The sequence below is a fragment of the Ornithorhynchus anatinus genome, chromosome 9 (assembly GCF_004115215.2).
Source record: "Ornithorhynchus anatinus isolate Pmale09 chromosome 9, mOrnAna1.pri.v4, whole genome shotgun sequence".
Taxonomy (NCBI): Eukaryota; Metazoa; Chordata; class Mammalia; order Monotremata; family Ornithorhynchidae; genus Ornithorhynchus; species Ornithorhynchus anatinus.
The window spans coordinates 38656123-38680354 of NC_041736.1; the positions used below are offsets into that span (position 1 = coordinate 38656123).

General features: G+C 50.3%; 2 protein-coding genes across 7 annotated transcripts in view; one reads left to right on the forward strand and one right to left on the reverse strand.

The window, feature by feature from the left end:
• The window catches only part of YPEL5 (yippee like 5), a 35302-nt gene extending 34183 nt beyond the window's left edge, over window positions 1-1119 (reverse strand). For all 5 annotated transcript variants that reach the window (XM_039913016.1, XM_029071922.1, XM_039913018.1 and 2 more), the window contains exon 1: window positions 1047-1119. In XM_039913016.1, coding sequence (XP_039768950.1) covers window positions 1047-1096 — 50 coding nt within the window. In that variant the 5' untranslated portion in view covers window positions 1097-1119. The remainder of the gene's footprint in view (window positions 1-1046) is intronic.
• A 155-nt stretch (window positions 1120-1274) lies between these two features.
• LOC100086001 (ankyrin repeat domain-containing protein 9-like) lies at window positions 1275-7692 on the forward strand. 2 transcript variants are annotated; one of them, XM_007656325.4, is made up of 3 exons: window positions 1275-1357; window positions 2569-3647; window positions 6474-7692. In XM_007656325.4, exons 2-3 carry the CDS (start codon window positions 2772-2774, stop codon window positions 6525-6527), a joined length of 930 nt encoding a protein of 309 aa, XP_007654515.1. In that variant the 5' UTR covers window positions 1275-1357; window positions 2569-2771; the 3' UTR covers window positions 6528-7692. The 2 variants fall into 2 exon arrangements, with proteins under 2 accessions (XP_007654515.1, XP_028927744.1); XM_029071911.2 differs by lacking the exon at window positions 1275-1357 and adding an exon at window positions 1426-1502.
• Window positions 7693-24232: the final 16540 nt, after the last annotated feature.

Consider the following 24232-nt stretch of genomic DNA (forward strand, 5'->3'; position numbering starts at 1 on the left):
TTCCCGTCCTCAGCACCAGTGATCGTGCGTCTTTTTTTATTACTCCGTTCCATTGATATAGTTATCTACAGGTCTATAGAGGGCCATCTGGGAAGCGGCGTGGCTCGGTGGAAAGAGCGAGGGCTTTGGAGTCAGAGGTCATGAGTTCGAATCCCGGCTCTGCCGCTTGTCAGCCGTGTGACCGTGGGCAAGTCACTTCACTTCCTCTGGGCCTCAGTCACCTCATCCGTCAGATGGGGATGAAGACTGGGAGCCCCACGTGGGACGACTCCATTCCCCTGTGTCTCCCCCAGCGCCTAGAACGGTGCTCGGCACATAGTAGGCGCTTAACAAATACCGACCTTATTATTATTCTCCGTGCCTCAGAGACCTCAACCGTCAAATGGGGCTTAAAACCGTGAGCCCCAAGTGGGACGATCTGATCCCCCCGTGTCCTCCCAGCGCTGAGAGCGGTGCTTTGTACCTAGTGAGCGCTTAACAAATACCACCCCTTATTCCTCGTATCCACCCCGGCGCTCAGTACCGTGTCTGGCACATAGTAAGCGCTTAACCGTGAGGGACAATAATGATGTTGGTAGTTGTTAAGCGCTTACTCTGGGCCGAGCACCGTTCTAAGCACCGGGGTAGACACAAGGTCATCAGGTGGTGCCCCGGGAGACTCACAGTCTTCATCCTCATTTTACAGATGAGGGAACCGAGGCAGCGAGAAGTGAAGTGACTTGCCCAAAGTCACACAGCTGACAGGTGGCGGAGCCGGGATTCGAACCCATGACCCCTGACTCCCAAGCCCGGGCTCTTGGCACCGAGCCACGCTGCTTCCCCTTCGTCAGGCTCCGCCCTCAAGGAGGAGGAACGGTTTGAAGGGCGAGGCCCGGGCGGGGGGCAAGCGGTTTCTCTGGGGCCCTGGGGGTTCGGAGGGCCGTTGCGCCTCGCGCAGTGAGGGAGCACCCCGACCGCTGCTGGCCGAGGCCCGCGAGCCGGGGAACCCGCAAGAACGTTAGGGACAAACGCCTTTGGAGGCCGAAGGCCCCCAGCACAGTGCTTACCGTTGCTCCGCTATGGCGCCATAGACCCCCGTTGCCCCGGTAACGAGCATCGTCCTCCGCCGTCGCCCCGGTAACGCCCATCGCGCTCCGCCGTTTCCACCTCCCGCGGGGTTCGGAGCTCTGCCGCGGAGGCTGCCCACGGAGGAGGAGGTCCGTCCCCCCCTCCCCCGACCTGCCGGACCCCGAAGCCGGAGGGATCGGGGGGACCCCCGGAGGCGGGGAGGGAGGGACCCCGCCGTCCCAACCGCCCGCCGAGGACGAGTCGGACCCGTCTTCCAGCGGCCACTCCTCCGGCCCTTGGGAGAGGAACGGTGTGAGTGATGTTTGTTTTCCCTTTTCTTACTGTTTAACGGAACCCGCAGGGGAAAAACGAATGGAAGCCCAGGCCCCGCCCGGACTTCCTCGGGGAACGACTGCGTGGCCGGGAGAGGGTCCGGAACGGCCTAGGGGCCAGTGGTGAGCGCCGCGGACGGTTGGTGCCCGGGGCTGCGCAAGGCGCTGGGCGGGGAGGAGAGTAGTGATCACAGTTACGGTATTTCTTAAGCGCTTACTAGGTTGCGCCAAGCACTGTTCGAAGCGCTGGGGTGGATACGAGGTCGTCAGTTCGTCCCACGTTGGGCTCACAGTCTTAATCCCCCTTTTCCAGACGAGGGAACTGAAAGACGGAGAAGCTAAGTGGCTTGCCCGAGGTCACGCAGCAGACAGGTGGCAGAGGCGGGATTAGAACTCACGTCCTCGGACTCCCACTGAACCAAGGGCCTCGGGGAGCGGGAGAAGGGGACCCCTGGGTTCAACTGTTGACGTTGGCAGGCCCGTTCTGGGGCGGGGTCGCATGTCTAACCATCCGCCCACCGAGCCGAGGCCACGCTACTTGGGGTGAAAGACCCCAGCGGGCCCGACCCCAGAGAAGCGGGGAGGGGGAGGCATTGGGGGCAGAATGCGGCGGAGGGGGGCACAGGGAGGAGGGAGGGATAAGGGAAAGGAGGGTTGGGGAAGGAGGAGGGGAAGGGAAGGGAGGGAGAATGAAGAGGGTTGAGGAAGAAAGGAGGTGTGAGGGAGGAAAGGGGAAGGGGAGCAGGGGGTGGAAGAGGAAAGGAGGAGGATGAAGAGACAGTCGAAGGGGGGGGGAGGAGAAAAAATGGGGAAGGGAGGGGGGAAGAAGAGGGTGAGGAAGGAAAGGGGAAGAAGGTGTGAGGGAGGAAAGGGGAAGAGGGCGAGGGGGTGGAAGAGGAGGGGAGGAGGAGGAGGAGGGGATGAAGAGGAGGGAGGGAGGAGAAAAAAGGAAGGGGGGAAGAAGAGGATGAGGAAGGAAGGGGGAAGAAGGTGTGAGGGAGGAAAGGGGATGAAGGGACCGGGGTGAAGAGGAAGGAAAGAGGAGGAGATAAAGGGGAGGAGGGAGGAGAGAAAAAATGGGAAAGGGAGGGGGGTGGTGTCCCCGGGCAGCCTGAAAACCCATCCTTACTGGTGGGGCAGTCCAGGTTGGGGCTCGACCCACCCACCCCACCCTGCCCTTGTCGTTCAGAGCTGAAAAGCAGCTGGTCCCGGTGGCACCGATCCACGTGAGCGAGCCCGAGGTGTGGAAGAGCCTGGGCAGAAGAGCAGGAGGAAGAACCTACAGAGGAAAGCAGGAGAAGGAGGGACAGTTGGCTTCTGGGGAGGATCCAGAGCAGCATCGCGGTTGCCGGCCACCCGGAGAGGTTCCCCCGCCCGCGGGCGAGCAGCGCCATGGCCAGCGGCGGCCAAACGGCCGACCCTCGGGACAGCAGGAGACACGCTTACATCTACCATCAGGCCGTGCGGGACCAGCAGCCGGTGTGGCTGCTGGAGGACATGAGAACCATGGAGTATTTCTACTGGGAGGAGAATGCCAACATGAGAGTCTACTCCCCCTCCGAAGCCCTGCTTTACGCCGTCGTCCACAACCACCTGCCTTACGCCCAGTACCTCCTAACCCACTTCCCCCATGAGGCCCTCCAGCTGCCCGGGGACGGCGGCTACTCCTGCCCTTCCTTGGCCCGGCACCTGGCCATGGCCGTCACCTACGACCGCAGGGACATCTTGGAGCTCATCATCGAAATAGCCCGGAAGTACGCCAGCCTCCGCTCCTACATCAACCGGACCGGCTGCGTCCACCTGGAGGACGGGAAGACCCCGCTGCACCTGGCCTGCGAGCTGCTGCGGGTGGAGACCGTGCTCATCCTGCTGGGGAACGGGGCGTCGCCGGCCGTCGAGGACAGCCGAGGCTTGACCGCTTTAGACCGGGTGCTGGAGGAGATGAGGGACTCCGAAGTGAATTTAGCCACCAAACACTTGTGTCTGGAGCACCTCATGCTGTTCAGCCCACGGCCGCCCCATTTCAAGCTGCGCCAGAACCTGCAGGAGCAGTCCGAGTTCTGGATGGAGCTGCTCGGACCGGACAAGTTCACCTGCCTGGCTGGGACCGGCCCCCCGTCGCTCTTCTTCCAGGCCATGCAGGTGGTGATGCAGGCCCTGCCTCCGGCACGCTTCCCCAGCAGCATTCAGGAACTCCCCATCCCCGAGTTCCTGAAGCCCCTGCCTGCCCAGGCCCATAGGAGGAAAGAGGCCTCGCCAGAGGTACTGGTAAGTTCTCTCTCTCTCTCTATTCCTTTCTCTCTCTCTTTCTCCCTTCGGTGGTGAAACATCGGCGTCTCTAATTCACAGCCACCTCCTTCTCGGGCAGCCACAGGAACGACGGGCCACCGCAAGCCGGGTGCGGGACCCCTGGGGCAGGGAGTCCCGATTCCTGCCCGGGAGCACGGCTCACCAGGCCTCCCCAGCCCTCTTGCAGCCTCAAGCAGATTTTAACCAGCTGCTCTGCGAGCCCCTCGGCCTTCAAAGCGGATCGTATGGGTCGATAGGCCACTTCTGGCTAAGTCGACACTGCCTCGAAGCCCCGGACAGGATCCCTTGCCCGACGTTCTGTCCGTGGAGTCTGCCTTAAGAGTTGGTGGAAGGCCCTTGGTTCCTCATTCATTCATTCAATAGTATTTATTGAGTGCTTACTGTGTGCAGAGCACTGTACTAAGCGCTGGGGAAGTACACTTTGGCAACAGATAGAGGCACTCCCTACCCAACAATGGGCTCACAGTCTCGAAGGTTAAAACCGGGTGGTCATCATTCCTGAGCTTTAAGCATCCTTCCCAGGAGCAAAGGTTGAGTAGTTTTAGAGGCTATTAGAAGAATGATGACACACCTCAGGAATGGGAACAGCCTAAACTACATCTGATTGGATTTCGCCCAGCCCCGGGCCCCATTACCTGATTTTTCTCCGCGGAGCCACTTCCAACAGTGTCTTGTACCCAGTGATGATGACGATCATCGTATTTGCTAAGCACTTACTATGCATCAAGCACTGGACTAAGATGCAAGATAATCAGGTCAGACACGGATCCTGTCCTACGTTGGAACCCTCCCTCAAGGTTCAGTTCTGGGTCCCCTTCTATTGTCCACCTAAACCCACTCCTATAAAGATCTCATTTGCTCCTGTGCATTCCACTGCCACCTTTATGGGAATGATTCCCAAATCCTCATCCCCATACCCCTATCTCTTCCCATCCAAACCCTGCCCTATCCCCGACTTTCACTGTAGACAGCACCACCATCTTTCCTGTCTTATGGAGCCCCCTCCCTCTCCATATTCGACCAACCACCACTCTCTCCACCTATAAAGTCTTATTAAAACCATATCTCCAAGATACCTTCCCCAATTAAGCCCATTTTCCTCTACTCCCTCTTCTCCGTCCCCCACGCACTTGGTTCTGTACTCTTTAAGCATTTGATATTCACCCTACCTTCAGCCCGAAAGCACTCATGGACATATCCGTAATTTATTTATATTGATGCCTTTCTCCTCATCTAGACTGTAAGCTCCGTGGTAGGCAGGGAATGTGTCTTACCACTCCGTTGTATTGTTCTCCCCCAAACGCTTTAGTTCAGTGCTCTGCACACAGTAAGTGCTCAATAAATACCATTTTTAAAATTGATTGATGGGGCTTACAATCTCCCCATTTTACAGGAGTTTAAACTAAGGCAAAGAGAAGGTAAGTGTGTTGTTCAAGGCTGCACAGCAGGCAAGCAGCAGAACCGGGTTCAGAACCCAGGACCTCTCACGCCCAGGCCTGGGCTTTATCTTCTAGGCCACGCCGTCCCATTAGGTGCTTAGTAAATACCCTTATTGACTGAGGAAATCTAGATGATGAACTTGATTTATTATTATTATTAATAGTAATAATAATGGTCTTTGTTAAGTGCTTACTATGTGCCAAACACTGTTCTAAGTGCTGAGGGGGATACAGGGTCATCAGGTTGTCCCGTGTGGGGCTCACAGTCTTGATCCCCATTTTGCAGACGAGGTAACTGAGGCACAGAGAAGTTGTGACTTGCCCAAAGTCTCACAGCTGACAAGTGGTGGAGGCGGGATCAGAACCCGTGACCTCTGATTCCTAAACCCGTGCTCTTTCCCCTGAGCCAGGCTGCTTCTCTATTATTAGAAAACAACTCGTGGATGAGGTTGGTTGCCATCTGACCGAACAGTCTCTTCTCTCTCCTCACAAGTATATACCGTAGGTACCCTCATTTAGGGCTGTCCAAGTTGGTTTCGGACCACCAAGGTGACTGGCTCTCAGAATAAACACGAGACCGGTTGCCACGGCCCTTTCCCGTCCCGCCCGAGTCGCCTGATTCAGGGATGCGTTCTGCGGCACCACTGGATTCAGGCCAAATTCAGGAAAATCTCCAAGTGATGCGGTGTTGGGTTATAACAACCACTGACTCCCTTCTCTCAGTGTCACTGCTCCTTTGTGCTATCGTCCCCAGTGCCGCACCATCCCCAGCTGTGTATGTCGTGTGTTGTGGAGGTCCAAGGCCGTATTACGGTCCTGGTGAAACTGTCCATATCGGGAATAGAAACCAGGTGTGCAAACCAGGTGGCTCTTCCTCACCCCCAGCTCCTCCCTTCAGTCATTCACTTGACTGTCACCCAGATGTCGCTCTGAATGTCCCTTTTTCCCTGCAGGGGCTCATTTAGGGCCAGTCGGTCATTCAGTCGATCATATTTACTGAGCGCTCACTGTGTGCAGAGCACTGTGCTAAGCGGAAAGAGCACAGCCCTGGGAGACAGAAGGATCTGGGGGTCTAATCCGGCTCCACCGCTTGTCTGCCGTGTGACCTTGGGCAAGTCACTTCACTTCTTTGTTGCCTGTTGCCTCTTCTGTAAAATGGGGATGAAGAGACTGCGAGCCCCATGTGGGAGCGGGACCGTGTTCGACCCGATTACCTTGTGTTCCAGCGCTTAGTATGGCGCCTGGCACGTAATGACCATAATGAGCTTACTGTCAGGAGTCAGCTTTCTGGTGGCCAGGACACTGCATGCTAAAAGGGTGTTCCCAGCTAAGGTTTTTTCCACAGGGAGACAGAACAAAGGACCCACCGCCCGACGCTCCGCCCAACCCCAGAGATTGAGCTGCGAGCAGCAAAACAGACCTGACTTCTAGACGTTGACCGAGTGACAGCCGTGAGGGCGTGAGATGCCGAGGGAGCCCCGCTGACCTCTACTCCAAGCAAGAGGACACCTCGGACCTTCCGGGAGGGAACCGACCATCTCACCCTCCTTGTTATTTGTGCAGGACGGCAAATGTTGCCGACAGTGTTGTCTGTATATAGGCTAAACTACCCATTTAAGATGCCTGCAGGTTCGGGGGCTTATACTGATCTGCTCCTCCGATGCTGACTGAACCCCAACTCCCGCAGAGACCCTCCCCTTAAACATTGCCGAAGAAACAGTCTGTGAAGGCCCTTGGGAGTTTCCCAAAGTAACTTGGAGCCTGTTGGGTTTTTGTTTGATTTTATCAAGATTGGTATATATATATATATTTGAACGTTAAACTGATGCTACTCTTTCTGGTCACTCAGTGGGGTTCTGGGTCATAGAGGGACTACTAAATTGGGAGCCCAGAATTCCTATTCCCTGCTATTTCAAAGGGGTACAGAGTAGGGTTGGGATAAGCCTGGGATTGATCACTCCTGGACACCAAGAGTCAAAAAGATAGCCTCAAAAGCTAACGTTGGGAGCGGTTTGGAGTTCTGCCAAGGAACCCGAGTCCAGGTGTGTTTTGACATGAGCTGAGCCCTAAATCACTCGACCCCTGTGCCTGACTGACATCTGTAAGATGGGGATAACGTCTATACCCCGAAGTAATATCTGAACCCTTCTTTCCCTCATCCCTCCCACTGCTCTAGTTCTCGGTTTTAGAACCGCGCCTCTGCCTGATCCACTAGTTTCAGCTTAGTCGGGACCATCCAGAAGTAGGTCAGCCTGGGACTCAAACAAGGTGGTCTAGGATCCATCACTAAACTAAGGCTCTTTTGACAGGTGCATTCCAGCAAGGGAAATGGCCATGATGTACTAGAGCACCGATAGCCCTCCACTACGCATGTAGATTAAAAATCTGACACTTTCTGGGACTAAGAACTCCAGAGAGCACAAGGACAACAGCATACACACAATTCTCTTGCCATAGAAATTGGTCAGGCCCAGCTGGACCTGTGTGTCCAACTGTTCGTTACATTACATTCCTGAATGTGGTGAGAGTTGAAGCAGGTAGCATCTAAAGGAGGCATGTGAGAATTGGCAGGAAGGGACACTGAGGCTGTAGGAGGTGCAGCTCTCCCACGTGACTTCTCCCCCACCCAAGCTGACAGGTGTCCGGTGAGGGAGACAATGTATCTGTGTCCCCACAATCTCTTTCTCCCCAGTGGCTCAGGGCACCAAGCTTCAAGGCAGCCTGGGGTTCCTGGGCTCAGTGAGAGGCGAAACAGGCTCAGTGTTTGAGCAGTGCCTTAGGTACTCCAAGAGTTATTCCATTCTCCATCCCAAATCCTCATTTTCTTTCGATCCATACTTGAAGTTCTTCCTCCCTCCCTCTTTAATCCAATCTCTGCTCATCGCTTTTAATTCCATGCCGGGTGGGAGATCCCTTTTCAGTCCCAAATCCTCTTACCATTCCAAAGAAAAATTTCCTGTGCTCAAGGAAAATCGAATAACAAGAGTGAACCCAAATGGGTACTCTGAGGCCTTCAACAATATCTTTCTCTGACATATAAAGCAGCAGACTTGTAGATTTTAGTTTCCAGTTTACAAAGTTTGTCAGGGGGCAGAGGAAATCAAATTACTCTCTTATTCAGCAGCAATACAGAAGTACAGCAAATACAGTCAATATCAGAACTAATGGAATAGTAAGAAACTAGGAGGGTGGCCTAGTGGAAAGGACACAGGACTGGAAGTCAGGAGACCTGAGTTATAAACTCAGCTCCACTGCTTGCCTGCTGAGTGACTTTAGGCAAGTTACTTAACTTTTCTGGGCCTCAGTTTCCTCATCTGTAAAGTGGTAATTAAATACCTATTCTCCCCTTTAGACTGTGAGGTCCACGTGGGACAGGGATGTGTCTGATCAGATTATCTAGTATCTATTCCAGCACTTAGTCCAATGCTTAACATATGGTAAGCACTTACCACATACCTATTATTATTTATAGCACATTTCATAACAACTGGAGACTTAATAGGAGGTGCATTTGGAGTGTGGGTTTCAATGTCTCTGAAGTCCACTCTAGGCTCTCTGGCTGGCTGCTGTTCTACCAGTGTCAATTCTGGCCCCACTAAAACCTTGGCAAGATGATCTAAGGCAGCAGTGAAGGTAAGAAGATTCCCAAACTAATTCAAAAATCAGTTTATCCAGTGTGCTCGGTCTGTCCCAAAAACTGTAATAGTTGCTTGGGAGTAGAGTAAGTAGAAAACATGGTCCCTGTCCTTGAGCAACTTAAAATCTATTGCGGGAGACTCATATACATTGTTTAGAGACAGTGGCATCAAGAAGAAAACAACAGATACAGGCTACAGATACATTCCAACAAATTAGCAAAAAATGAATACAGTTCAGGCAAAGGGAATGTATATATGTGTATATATATAAATAAGAGCCAAGGTTGAAAGCATGATATGAGCAGAGAGCTGGGGACTACTTGGGGAAAGCCTTCTGGAAGAAGTGATTTTCTGAGCTCTTAATGTGGACAGAGCTCTGAACAAGGTACTTGAGAAAATACAATACAGTCGAGTTGGTACGCACAATCCACGGTCACAAGGAGGTTACAATCCACCTACATGTTGAAAGTAGCCAGAATGATGGGGGAGAACAAAACAGCCAGGGAAGGCATTAAGCAAGAGGTAGATTTTTAGCTGGGTTTTTTTTTTTTTTAGTGTAGGAAAGGTGAGGTTTATTGACGTAAAGAAGGAAGAAACTTGCAGGTGGGGAAAATGGCATGAGCAAGGAGTTAGAGGTGGGAGAGGCGAAAGTTGGAAATAGTGAAGAAGCTTGCTTGGGTATAGCAGGAACAAAGGCATGACAGAGGTGGAGATGGGCAGCTCTTTGGCAACTATGGGGAAAGGGTTTAATTTGGGAGCAAAGATGAGAGAAAGCCCCTGTGGATTTTGAAGGGAGGAGTCATGAGTTTTGATCAGCATTTCAGAAAAATGATTTGTGCCACTGAGGTTAAAATGGACTGGAGTCTGGAAATAAACATGGAAGCTATTGTAGAGATCTATACAGGGAACGGTGAGGCCTTCTAAGTGCACAGCTCCAGAGTAGAGAGGAAGGGGTAGGTCTGTGAAGCCAAAGGGGAACATTCAGCATAATTTTTTAAAAATGGTTTTTGTTAACCTCTTACAAATATGCCAAGAACTATACTAAGCCCTGGAGTAGATAAAAGATAAACAGATTGGACACAATCTATGTCCCACGTGGAGCTCACACTGTTAATTCCCATTTTACAGATGAGGTAACTGAGGCATAGAAAAGTGAAGTGACTTGCCCAAGGTCAAGCAGCAGACAAGTGGCAGAGCCGGTGTTAGAACCCAGGTCCTTCTGACTCCCAGGCAGTAGGACACAGTGCTTCTCTTGGGGACGTAATAGAATTAGAGAACAAAGAGGATCCAAAGAGAGCTCCAGGGTTGTGATCACGGGTAAGGAGAAAGTAGAGATGTGAGAAAGTAAGAGGAAAGATGAGGAGTTCAAATTCTGTCACGAACAGCCCCAAAGGGGGATGTCGCAGGAATAGGAGGAAATATAAGAAAGTGGACCTCTGGTGAAAAGGTAGACTGGAGAGCAAGATTTAGAAGTCATTCACGTAGAGGAAAGAGTTGAATCCATTGAGTTTTCTGAGTGAGTGAGTGAGTGAGTGAGTGAGTGAGTGAGTGAGTGAGTGCAAAAGGAAAAGAGCAAGGGGATTCAGGGGTTATCAATCTTGAAGACTGAGCAAAGGTAACTGGGAACAGTGGTAATAGAAGTACAGTGAAAGTCAGGAGTTTATGTGTGTCTTTGAGAAGCCAAGGAGGACTGGGTCAGAAAGAAATGGATGGATTTCTTAATAAAAACAATCTCAGTAGAATGCAGAGAACCAAATCCACTGTAGGGGATGAGAGGGAGTTGGCAAAGAGGAAATGGAGGTAGATTCAATCAGTAGGTCATATTTATTGAGCACTTAACTGTGTGCAGAGCACTGTACTAAGTGTTTGGGAGAGTACAGTATAACAATGAAACAGAAAGGGTAGGTATATTCCCTGCCCACAACAAGGTTTATAGTCAAGGTAAATTGCGGTACATTTGAGGAGTTTAAGCTGTGTTAGGAGATAGAAGAAATATAGTAGCTTGAGGGCCAGTGGGTTGAAAGTTTTCACCTTAGTAGTGAAAATAAGAAAGCTTCTCTTCCAAGAGAAAAGAGCCAGAGGTTGACAACAGCAGTGATAGAGAGGAACAGAGGAGGAACAAGAGTTTTTTTTATGAGGAGATGGGGGTCTAGGAGTGAATTTTTCATTCTGAGTTGGCGGTGGAGGGGAAAATAGGGGAGGAGGCAGCATGTCTAGGAGTGTCGTATCTCGTGAGATGGAAGTCAAAAGGGCAGGAAAGAGATGCAGCCAGAGATGCATGCAGAGCTGGAAACTGCAGCCAGCGAGAGAGACTGACAGACAGAAGGAGGGAAGAGGATACGGGCAGGATGACAGAAACCCCACAGAGGCATAAATAAATGTACCACTCGAGCACACATCACATATTAAGTGTTAGTTGTTTTACAGACTGCTGTCTACACTGGAGGGAATGGGGGTCCTGGGGCCTGTGTCTACGGAGCTTTAGGGGAGCAGAGCAGCAGCAGGGGGAGAGGGGAGCCCTGAGTGACCCATCCTCTGCCACTACCAGTTTGTACCTGCTGAACTTCAACTTGTTATTTCCACGAGGGTCCAAGGGTTGCTCTCTGAAGGTCATGATGGAAATGATGCTACGTCCCACTTCTGCCTTTCAGCTCTCCCATCCACATCCTGGGTCCCCCAAAGCCTTGGGGTGATAGGGGCAGAAAGCACAGATTTGGGATTTGGGGGACCTATAAGACATGGGTAAAAAGGGTGGGGGGTTCACGAGGACACAGATTTAGAGAAGGACCGAGTGACTGGGGCAGGGGTAAGCGAGTAGGTTGGGGTTGGTGGGAGGGGGGAGGGTGGTGCATGTAAATAAAATTTAAAAATCATGTCAACTGCACCAGAGCTGGTAGTGACGGAGAGATTTATCCTGCGCTAGCCAGGGACAGAAAGCCAATCTACGTTTTGATCACCAACCCACGTTCAGCCTTCTCCTCTGGAGGTGAGGTCAGGTGTCAGACTGGGGACGGACCCCATGTTCTTGGGGCTGAGCTGCAGGTTCACCTTCAGACATTTGACCTTCTGAAGCAGGGCAAAAATGGCCAACTCTGTATGGCACCGTGCCAACATGTCATGCCTGCTCATGCCACATCAGCATGACATCCTGCATGTTTTTATAATGTAACATGATGTCGTGTGGAAGCCTGTAGAGTCCTAAACCTAGTATCTTTTATGGGGGACTCACTGCCCCTGAGCCACTTCATTTCCCTCTCAATCCCCGTTAATATGGGCTTTACCTCCAATTCGAGCTGCGCCCTTTGAAATTTTTAATTACTCCCGTGCCCTCGCCCTTGCCAGTTGGTAGAGGTGCTCCCTCCACATTGCCACTTCCTCCGAGGCTGTGCTCATCGCCTTTTTTGGTCTATTGCCTTAAATGAGCCCTATTCTGCTGGGCACTGGCTAGGCCTGATTTTCTTCAGAGCAGCAGCGTGGTTCAGTGGAAGGAGCAGGGGCTTGGGAGTCAGAGGTCAAGGGTTCGAATCCCGGCTCAGCCACTTGTCAGCTGTGTGACTTTGGGCAAGTCACCTAACTTCTCTGTGCCTCAGTTACCTCATCTGTAAAATGGGGATTAAGACTGTGAGCCCCACGTGGGACAACCTGATCACCTTGTATCCTTCCCAGCGCTTAGAACAGTGCTTTGCACATAGTAAGCGCTTAACAAATTCCATTCTTCTTCCTATTATTATTATTATTATTCAGGGCTCTAGCTCCAGAGTACAACTCCGGGAGAGTCATAACTTAGATACCATTCTTGTTTTTTTCCTGCCCCCCATTTTGGGTCCTCTCCCGTCAGTCAAGGTGGCTTTGGAGTTGCCACACCAGAGTAAAAATGCGTTCGCAAGTGAAGGGGATCACAAAAGTGGAGCAGAATGTGCATGTACCCAACCCACGAGTGTCTCTATGTGCTTATACCCCAACCAGCCCACAGGCACAACTCAGGTACACTACATCAGCCCTGTACAGCCCCACTGCCATTCCCTTTTAAAAATGAGGTAGGCTCCACTGAGCCCCGCTGGGCCTCCAGACTCTGCCCACAGTAAATGTTCAGTAAATACCACTGATTGATTTGACTGGGGCTCAGATAGGATGAGCGGGTTCTTAAGACTGAGTGCTCTGCACCCAGTAAGAGCTCAATAAATGCCACTGATCGATTGATTGAATTGGGACACAGATAGGATGGGCAAGACCTTAGGATTTTACCCCATTCAAGACCTGTCGCGGAGTTGAATTTTTTTGCTTCTCTCACTCAGCGGATTGTCACTCTGGTCTTTTGTTGGGCACAGAGTAACTTTAGGCCATAATCACGTTTATCAGTTTCCAGCTCAATCCATATCCCCCTTTAGGCATTGTCTGGAGGGTGTTATCATCGGCGGGTGACTTTCGTCAATGATTGCAGCCTGATGATTTGGAAGAGCTTCTTGGGGAATTGGAAATGGATCTAATGCCATCTTTTTAGGCCCCTCACTGTCAATTTCACTGACAGGGATGCCTGAGGATGGCCAAATGATTGTCCTTACATCTAACCTCATGGTTAAGATGAGGATAGTCAAATGATTGTCCTTAAATCTATCCTCCTGGTTAAGAATATACTTCCTATAAAAACCAAAGCATACTCTCTACTAACCCTTTTGGATCTCCTCAGCCGTGAAGGGATCCAAACCCTTCTTGAATCTATGATATTTGCCTTTGACTCTGTAAGTGTGGAAGTAAGTGAGACTGGCCCCTCTTCTGTCTCAGGCTGCAAAGATGAAGCCGATCAGAGTGCCCCGTTGGCAAAGGAGAGCGAAAGCAGTGGTGGGTGATCCAGATACCATCTGCAATCTTCCGGGAGTGGGGAGGGGCTCTTTTGGTCACCGTGACTTAGTATCTCAAAGGTCCCAAGATCCTTTTCCAAGTTAGCAGGACTAATACCCTTTACTTAGAATGTCAACCCTGGTTGGAACAGGGACTGTGTCAGACATGAATACTGTGTATCTACCCCAAATGCTTAGTACAGTGCTTGACACCTAGTAAGTGCTTAATACATTCCCACAATTGTTATTAATTGTTTCCTCCCAGCATTATTTTCTCTTGGGTGTGAGGCAATTGCTCCACCCAGGGAGGAGGAGAATAATTGGTCTCTTTAAGGCCGAGGTGGGGGGGTGGGAGGGCTATGAAAGCTTGCCAGGGGCTTTGTCTGGTCTCTGTACTAAAGGGTCTTTGGTGGTTCAGAATGGAAGACATGATGTGCCCAAATCCTTTCCCTTCTTCCTAGGGCCAGTATCTAATTTGTTAGTACTGAGAAGTTCCTAATGCTACAGGATTTTTCGGGGGGGTCCATGGGACCACCAGGAGTACAGGCGCACACCCTGGGCAGCTGCTGAAGGCCCAGTGAGATCTGAATTTGGCCACCTGGCCAGTTTCCAGATTAGAATTCCCTGCCATTCTGCAGACCCAGAGGGTTTCTCTTGGGCGCGAGGGGTAGGGACGGGGTCTCCTCTCAACATACTCCCCCTGGCTCTCGCAAATGCAACGGGGCGTTGGGAGCGAGGCTCAGAATGTCCCAGTCCCATCAACAGCTCAATCCCTCTGGGAATTCTGTGGCCAGAAAAAATTACCCAAGGCTGCCTCAAACCCCTATGGAATTTCACATTATTTGCACATCGCCCAGGGGAATTAACGAATGATGGTGGGTCACACAGGCCTGAAGAAGCTGCAGCCTACCCGGAACCCACACTAGTAGATTATAATGACGAGATGGAAAGTGCACCAAGTGGCACTTCCCCCCACCCCCCGCAAAAAAAGTTGGAAAGCACTGCCAGAAATGTTATTTACTGCTCTGGTTTTAGTGAAAAGGTCATGGGATTGGGAGTTAGAGGTCGTGGGTTGTAGTTTCAGTCTGCCACTCTTAATCTGCGTGGCCCGCCGGCTTTAGTTTCCTCACTTATGAAAAAGGAGGAACATAATAACCTGTCCTTCCCTACCTTTTGGGGATGTTTAGAAGAGGAAAAATAAGAAATGGGAAAGTGCTTTAGAAAACAAAAGTATTTTATCGTTTTGAAGTATTACTACATACTCTTACTATTCCTAATCTGTAGTACAGTCATCTGCTTTTCACTGTAGCAGAATCTCATGCAGTCCTTTTCCTTCCTCCTCACTGTGGATAGATCTGCACAGTTCTCCCCATTTGACAGACAGATAGATTGAAGCCCAATATCTGAGCTGAATTGTCCTGGGTTAAACAGGAGCTAAGTTTGCCAAGGGTGGAACCAAACTCATTTCCAACTTCCCATTTTACAACAACTCAGATGTTTCTAAACTAAAGGGAGACTTGCAAACCAGTTTGTTCTCCCATCATTTGTTGGCCCAGGGTTAAAATTACCAGAGCCAAGAGAGATGAAAAATGAAATACAGACTGTCGGGGGCGGAGTTGTACCGACCACATTTCTTAGCAATAAAGTCCATCACATTCTGCTGAAGAGATCACTCAGCAGTAGATTAAAGAGCTTAAGAGGGCAGCCAACCAACATTTACAATGAACACGGGCAAGTAAAAGGCGAACCTGGAAATTATTCATCAAGATAATTAAATCACCCCAGAGAACAGGGCTGGGGGGTGGGGGTAAGGGGAATAATCGGTACCTAAGTGAATGCCCAGTCTCCAAACAGATTTATTAAAAACACATTTACTGGAGATCGAGGAAGGTAATAAAATAAATAGAATTCCACCTCATATCCATTTAGTCACATACAGATGCACATATAGTCCCATTAAGAACAAAGTATGTAATAAATACAGTACGAGATCAGAGCAACAGACCTTCCGGCTTGGTATTCTGTCACCTGCTATGGCTACCAAGAATTCTTGGTAAGACTCCGTCCGCCTCCCATAGCACCCCTTTTCCCCTCTCATGATCCTTATAACCTCCTCCACAGTGAATTTATCCACACCTATGGATACTTTCTCCACATGTCTAGACAGCACACACACCATCACAGGATACACGTTTGCAAAGAACAGCATTCGTGGGGGCCGGGGGACATATGAGGAAGCTGGGGCACGAGGGACAAGATGAGGATGGTATGTTGGAGTTCCAGGGATAGAGTGCGGAGGGAGCATTTGAGTATTTGCGGGGAGGAGATATGCCCCAATTCTAGGGGAAAGGAGTTCCGGGAGACGTTCCTTTAGATCTCCAGAAAAAATAGGATTCAGGAGTGGGAGAAGGCTGGGATTTCAGGGGAACTGGAAAACTATCACTGGATTCCAGGAGAAGGGAGTTCAGGGAGGCATCCCTCTCGATCCCCAGAAAAAGTTCGATTCAGGAGTGGGAGGAGGCTGGGGTTTCAGGGGAACAGGAAAACTATCACTGGATTCCAGGGTAAGGGAGTTCAGGGAGGCATCCCTCTCGATCCCCAGAAAAAATTGGATTCAGGAGTGGGAGGAGGCTGGGATTTCAGGGGAACTGGAAAACTATCACTGGATTCCAGGGGAAGGGAGTTCAGGGAGGCATCCCTCTGGATCCCCAGAAAAAGTTGGATTCAGGAGTGGGAGGAGGCTGGGATTTCAGGGGAACTGGAAAACTATCATTGGATTCCAGGGGAAGGGAGTTCAGGGAGGCATCCCTCTCGATCTCCAGAAAAAGTTGGATTCAGGAGTGGGAGAAGGCTGGGATTTCAGGGGCACTGGAAAACTATCACTGGATTCCAGGGGAAGGGAGTTCAGGGAGGCATCCCTCTCGATCTCCAGAAAAAGTTGGATTCAGGAGTGGGAGAAGGCTGGGATTTCAGGGGCACTGGAAAACTATCACTGGATTCCAGGGGAAGGGAGTTCAGGGAGGCATCCCTCTCGATCCCCAGAAAAAGTTGGATTCAGGAGTGGGAGAATGGTGGCATTTCAGGGGAACTGGAAAATTATCATTAGAAGGAAGGAGCCCAGAAAAGAGTAAATACAGAGACTCCAGGAGCAGAGGTGAGCTGGGACCCTAGAACTAGGGAAACAGCTTGGCCTAGAGGAAGGAGCACAAGCACTGGTAAATCAGAGAACCTGGGTTCTAATTCCGACTCTGCCACTTCTCTGCTGTGGACCTTGAGCAAGTCACTTAACTTCTCTATGCCTCAGTTACCTCATCTGTAAAATGGGGATTAAGACTGTGAGCCCTATATGGGACAGGGACTGTGTCCAACCCTGTTATCTTGTATCTATCCCAGTGCTTTGTTTAGTGCTTGGAACATAGTTAGCGCTGAACAACCCTCCCCTCCACCACCACTCCCCCCAACCCAGCCCCTGGCTGAAACAACAAAAAAATACAAATCCAGGGAGTTGAGTATTGGGATAAAGAACACGTGTTAAAAAGAAGCATGGAAACAGTGGGCTCTTGCCCCTTCCACCAAAGGTGGAGGAGAGTCTAAAGAGAATGGCAGCCAGAAACCACACTTCTACAGCACATCCTTCTGGAATTGAAGTTATTTTCACTTATGGGAGGACCGGAGTGTGTCTCCTAGGAGCAAAATTCAGAGTCAGCTAGAAGTCATTTTCGGGGTCCATGAGAACATGGACTTTTGACCAGGTGTGATTACATTCTCCTGCCAATCTCCTGATCGGGCCAGCTTCTGTCCAGAGGGAAGTGTGCTGCCCAGACGCCTGGTCTGTTTAGACCTCAGGGGATTATCATCAAGTTCCCCTTATCGGCAGCACTGCTGGGAGTCCAGCCTGGAGTCTGTAAAGTCAGAGAAGTGCGGTGTAGCTCAAACAGATGTACTGAGAGCAGCATCCCAGAGATAGGCCTGGAAGGAGGACCAGTGGATTATGGCTCTATAAGCATTACTTCTGGCTACCTGGTAACTTTTCCCAGAATACTTCGGGTGGGGCCAAGGGTCATATAGGCCTAATGCAGATTTGAGTCAGAAACACATGTTTCACAGAGACCCTTTCCTCAGATGGACTTTGGCCCAAGTAGACTCAGCAAGTGAGTCAGTGACCAAAATGGATTAAAATTCCGAGTCCATCTGGACCGCAGAAGGCATTGTTCAGCCACTCAACACTCTTGTCTTCTTGCCCTGAAGACTCCCCCCGCCTCCATCGCCTTATTCATCCTGTTCGACCGGCCTCCTATTCCCTCCCCTGGCTAATCCGACAGACCTAAGATCTCCTCACCTTCAAAGTTCTCGTGAAGTCCCACCTTCTCTAACAAGCCTTTCCCAGTTAGCCCCCTACACCCAAATCACATCTATTCATCAGCCTCCTCTAGCACTTAGGTATTTATTGTACTCTCCCCAGCCACTTTTGTACACATGTATTGTATTGTCAATTTATTAATTCTCATAACTCCATTTGTACATACTTTTATGTCTGTTTCCCCATTAGTGTTTAAGCTCCTTGCGATTGGAAAAGTGTCTTATGCTTCTGTTGTACTTTCCTCAATACTTAGTACAGTGCATTGCCCCTGGTGGGTTCTCATGAAATTCCCATTTTACTACCACTACTTCTGTCTCTTATACTTTGCTCTGGGCCTCTCTCTCTTTTTCTGTGTCTCTCTCTATTCTGTCTTTTTCCTGCCTTTTTTCCTCTCAAATCTTTTGAGAATTTCCTCCCCCACCACTCAAAACCTCACTCCCTGCCTCACTCTGAGCTTCAAAATTACATCACTTCAGTTACTCCAACCTCATTTCGCACCTCATCGAGGCTTTGGATTTTCAGCTTTTGTTGGGCAGGAAGATTCAACATGTCACTTCCGGGGCCTCTGCTGAGGGTTCGGGACAGGGAGCGTGGCCATTTGTCCAGTTTTATACTGGACAGTCCGGTTTTCAGCAGATCTGTTCCTATCTGGCACCCACTGGGCACAGGATACTTTTATGAAATTTAATTTTTAAATATCCATCCCACTCTGCCTCAGCTCCTACCACCACAGCCCACAGCTTGGAAGTGGAGCCTGTGTTTCAAGCCCACAGGCTTGTTTCCTTGGGTGTTTCCCTGGGTGGGAAACTCAATAGCTCCAGATCAAGGATGGGAGTCAGGGCGATCCATTCGTGCACCTATGGATTTTCGTAAAGATCTTTTACTGTGGGTCAGAGTGGCACCCTTTGTTAACTTACGTAACGTATGTAAGTGTGATGTTTGCCGGGTGCTTCCGGAATGGGTCTCTAGAGTTAGCTACAGCTAACTAGTGTTAGCTAGCGTTTTCTGGTGCCATCCGTGACCACCCTAACTGGATTGGATGGGCAGGTTAAGATGATGATGCCAGGGATTACAGCAGTCGGTAAAGGCAGAGCCCTGGGCCTCCTAGCAGTTATAATGGTATTAGTAATAATAATTGCGGAATTTGTTAAGCACGCTAGAAACTGTAATAAGCACTGGGAGAGATACAAGGTAATTGGGTTGTACATTGTTCCTCTCCCACACTGGGCTCACGGTCTTAAACCTCATTTTACAGATGAGGTAACTGAGGCACAGAGAAGCATAGTGACTTGCCCAAGGGCACACAGCAGACACGTGGAGGAGCCAGCATTAGAATCCAAGACCTTCTGAATCCTAAGCCCATGCTCTAGCCACTAGACTACACTGCTTATCTGTGTTGTAGTACTAGTGATCTTAGTTGTGAGAGTATCTACTAAGTGCTTACACCGCTTATCTGTGTTGTAGTATTAGTGATCTTAGTTGTGAGAGTAAGTGCTTACTCTGGGCAAAGCGCTGTTACCAAGGGCTGGGAAAGAATACATGGGTGGGAATTCTTCAGGAGGCAGCCCTTTACTATCGCGCTGTCCCGACACCCAGGGCCCGGCCTCAGGGCCGGCTGTACCCGCAATCGGGCCTCCACTAGGTCAGGGTTAGAAAGAGGAGAAGAAGGAAGTAAACTTGGTCTGGTTAACAAAAATTAGCTGTCTGGATACCCAGGCTCCAGCTCTGCCACTGAAATGCCGGCGAAGCCAGGGTTGGGCTAGGAAAATTCACTTCGTCGTATGTGGCTCAGTGAATCTGCTCATGCTAGCCTACTGGCATATACCACTAGAGGGTACCAGGTCCCTACCTAGAGGCCAGGAAGAGTCATCTGGGTAGCATGAGATGGGGCCCCAGAAGGCTCAGATGCCAAGGCTGAGAGCCTAGGCTGCCTTAGGTACGCTCAGGGACGGGAAAAAGGGGAAGCAAGTGCGAAGGCTGACTGGAGAAAAGTGTGAGTGAAATGCAGAATGTGCGCTGGGGTTTGAAGGGAGATTCAGTAGACAGAAAGGGGGTAACTACTGGAGCCTGGCAGGGTGCAGCCCGTATGGGATCCAGAGGTGATGGACAGCCCCGGGAGAGCCAGTGATAAAGAGACACGCGTGGTGCCGCGTGCATTTCGCAGGGTCCGATCTTGGAATTTGTCTCAGGGAGAACTCTAGGTCCCTTCACTTTCTCCAGAGCGTTTCCAGGGCCCTCCTGGCTCCCTCCAAACGTGGCCTCTGTCTCAGGCTGCCACACTGCTATTACAAGAGAGGCTGGCAGCATTCCTGCTCTTGTGACTAGAGGAAGACCAATCCATCGATTGGTAACTTGGAAGGAGCCCAGGATGGCTCTGGGCCCTTTAATTCCCGTGCGACTGAAATCCTTGCCAAGTGGACCTGAGAGACCTCACAGTGTACTCCAGGATGTAAGTTTTAAGAAAGGGGTGGGATGTGAGCATTTTATTTCCGACGAGAATGCTGAGGGTAGGTAATGATTCTGAGTTTGAGGTGGTCGTCGGTCACCCAGTTAGGTATCTGGGACTTGAGTGGAGGGAGACAGGTCATTGGAGGAGAGAGGGACTGGGGAATCAACTGTGGACACTGGTGGGAGAGGAAACCAGAACGGTAAACCAGCTCTTCCTCCGAGGTTCCTCCCTCCTCTTCCTATTTTCTTCCGCCACTGCCTATTCCCTGAGGCCGAAGTGACGCTCCAGGCATTACTTGCCTAGCTAGCGACACCAGGGAAAGAGGTGGCAGACCTCTGGCCTAGACGGACCCCTGATGTCTAAAGCACAAAGTCGGGGGAGAAGCCTTGATCTAGGCCCACACGACCCAGAGGCTCAGCTCAAGGCCTGAATCGTTTCACCTCACCGCTGCCATTTGAAAAACTTAGCGACCTACGATAACAAACCGATGCATGACACTGAGATTCAGATCAGTCCTTTTATTAATGGGAAAAGGGTAGAGAACTCTGTGGTCTCATCAGGAATGCACAGTCCCACCATGATAGGAGGGCCGGCGCTCTGCCGTGAGAGTTGGCCACATTCCTTAGTTCCGTCAGCGATTAGCCTCACTTTCCTGACAAAGGAGCAGCGATTCCTCTCCAATCCCGTTTAAGGATGGCCACTGACAGTCAGTAGATGGCAGCAGGACTATTCCGTCTCTGGACTCCTGCCCAGTGAGAGACTTCTTGAGTTCTGAGCTTTTCCCCCTGAAGCGAGTTGCGGAGAGATTTGCCAGATTTCTTCTGCCTGGTCCACAATTTTCCCCTCAGCCAGTCAGAACCAGATAGCTCCAAACCCAGCACGCTTTTCTCCCACAGTGTATCACCCCCCCCCCCCCCAAAGCACCCACTGAGTTCACCCGTTCCCAAATTCCTCTTCTCCAGAGAAAATATGACATCTTGAATTGTTAATTCTCCCCTATATCAGTTGGAATCACTAGTGGATTCACCATTTCGACCCCAGGGCTTCCAAATCTGAGTTGGGAGTGGTCAGGGCTCCCAAGCATGTTTGCCCTCGGGATATCCTCTCTAAGCCCCTAACCAGATGACTCCTCTGGCCCCGACTGCTTCAGAGGACAGCCCCACCAAACGCTGGTTGGGGGCTCTGTGGGTCAGTGCGATGCTAAAGTGTGTGCCTTTAATCAAAATCAATAATAGGTGTGTCACTGGATAAGTACTGACTCTCTGCCAACCACTGCACAGAGTGGCTGGACACACACTATACAGTATGATTGGCTGAAGTCCCTGTCCCACAAAGGGCTTATGGTCAGAGGGGGAGGAGGGGAGCCAGGTACTTTATCCCCCCTTTGAAAGATGAGGGTGCTGAGGCATGGAGCAGCCAAATGGCATGCCCAAGTTCACACAGTACAGTTGGGACTCAAACCCAGGTTTCCCTACTCCTACTAGGCCCCACCCATCTGGGACTGGGACAGCCAGGAGAGGGTCAGAAAGTGGACAAGAGTACAATCCTTCTGGGGAACAGGAGCTGGACTAAAAACCCTGGACTGGAGAGAGGGCCATAAGCCGGGACTTACAACATCAACCTACCCGAAGCCATAGTGATCTGGCATCTCCACTGATTAACCAGAAGAGGAAATGAGCTCCAGTGAAACAGGATAGAGCTAGACCTAAGAGAAAGTGGAATTGATTATTTCTGACCACTACACTAGATCATCGATGGAAGTGATAGAATCACCATCCCTGGAGATTATTAAACTGAGGACAGACAGCTATCTCTCTTGAACTGTTTAAGTGCAATCTGTCTCAGAGTTGGGAGACTGGACAAGGTGACCTTTGAACCGCAAGTTCCGGTCGGGGAAAAAAAAGCAAACTTTCTGAAGAGAATGCAGCAAGATAGAAGTAGGGCTAGTTGCTGTCTTTGGCTCCTCACTGTCTTTCAGCCCTCACATCAACAACTGCTAAATCCTGTGGATTCTTCCCTCCAAAACGTCTCCTGGATCTGCCCCCTTGTTGCCACACAAACAGGCCTGCTTAAAGCACTCATCATATGGTGGGGAGGGATTACTTTATCATCCTCCTCTCTGGTTCCCCCTTGCCTCCAACCTCTCTCCGATGCAGTCCAGAGAGCACCGGCTTGATCGGATCATGTTCTTGAAATGTCATTTAGCACATGCCTCCCCTCCCTTCAAACCCTCCAATGGCTGCCTCGACAAAAAAAATAACTGTCTTCAAGGCTCCCGGCCAACTTTCTCCACATTTACACATCGGTTGTCTTTACCGGCTCAAAGCCCTTTCCTAGAACCCCACCTCCTCCAGGAAGCCTTCTATTAATTTCTGACCTCCTGCGACATATCAACGCAGTAGACACCCTCTAGCACATGTCAGTTTATATCCTTCATTGGGACATTCATATTTGTATTTGCAATTGTACATTCAACTATTAACCCGATATTGTATCCAGGCATATTTGTCCTACTGTCTCGCTGATGCTTGTTCTTCCTTACCACTCCCACTCTTTGTAAATATTTTGTAGGTCTGTCTCCCCTATTATTCAACTGGAAGCTCCTAGTGGTCAAAGAACCAGTCTTTTACTGTTGTTGTACCTTCCCAAGTGCATAGTACAGTACATCAGGATTAGCAGGTGCTTGATAGATACCAGTTCTGCTACTGATAAATCAATTGGATTGCTCTTTCAGGACAGTGAACAACCCATTTCTCTCTTGTCACTACAGAAGTCCTTGGAGCCCAGACTGGGTTGCTGAATGCCGCTTGGCTCTAAGAGCATCAGGCTTCTTCAGAGGTAATCACAGATGGACCGGGGAAATGGACTGACCCGCTCTGAGGGTCCCTGGAGACTTGCATGCTATTCTTATTCCCTTCTCAGTGTCCCGAGAAGTTTCCTATCTGGATTGAGCCTCCCGTCTCCTCCTTCCCTCAACAAGATGATTGGGAGATGAATGAGGTCAATTTTAGAGGGTTCTTTCTTCCTCAAGATACACTGTCAGCTTGATTTGCCCCTGGAAAACAGCGGGGCTGAGAAGACACTCTCCCCTTCATGTCCCCCGACCCATTTCTTTCTGCTTCTTCAAACCCTCCCTTCAAACCCTCCAATGGCTGCCTCGACAAAAAAAATAACTGTCTTCAAGGCTCCCGGCCAACTTTCTCCACATTTACACATCGGTTGTCTTTACCGGCTCAAAGCCCTTTCCTAGAACCCCACCTCCTCCAGGAAGCCTTCTATTAATTTCTGACCTCCTGCGACAATCCACCCGGTCCAGTGACTACCAAGAACTTGAGGTGACATGTGGCAGAAAAATGTGATGAAGCACAAAGGGCGAAAAGCATTGATTGACCGATGGATTGAAAAGCAGAGAATAGCAAGGACCCTCATCACGGTGGGAAGGGAAGTTACTGTTATGTCCTCCCACTTCCCTCTCCCAAACCCTATGCTTAAAGTGGCCTGAGTGCCTGGTACATCTCTGACCAAGACCTCCTCTCTTTAAACTCTCTTACTACCTCCTATCTGTAATCTCCGTCAGTATCCGTCTCCCTGCTTAGACTGCTAGGTTCTCCAGGGAAAGGATCATGTCTAGCAATTCTGTTGGACTCTTCTAATCGTTTAGAGCAGCAGGTGCTCAATAAATCCTATTGATTGATTGATTGACCTGTAGCCCGTTGCTTTCTGAAATCAATGAGGTTGGTGTTTTGGGCTTAATAAGTGAAAGATAGGAAGACTATTTAAAGCTCCAAATTCAACAAATGTCAATTTCCTTCCCCCAAC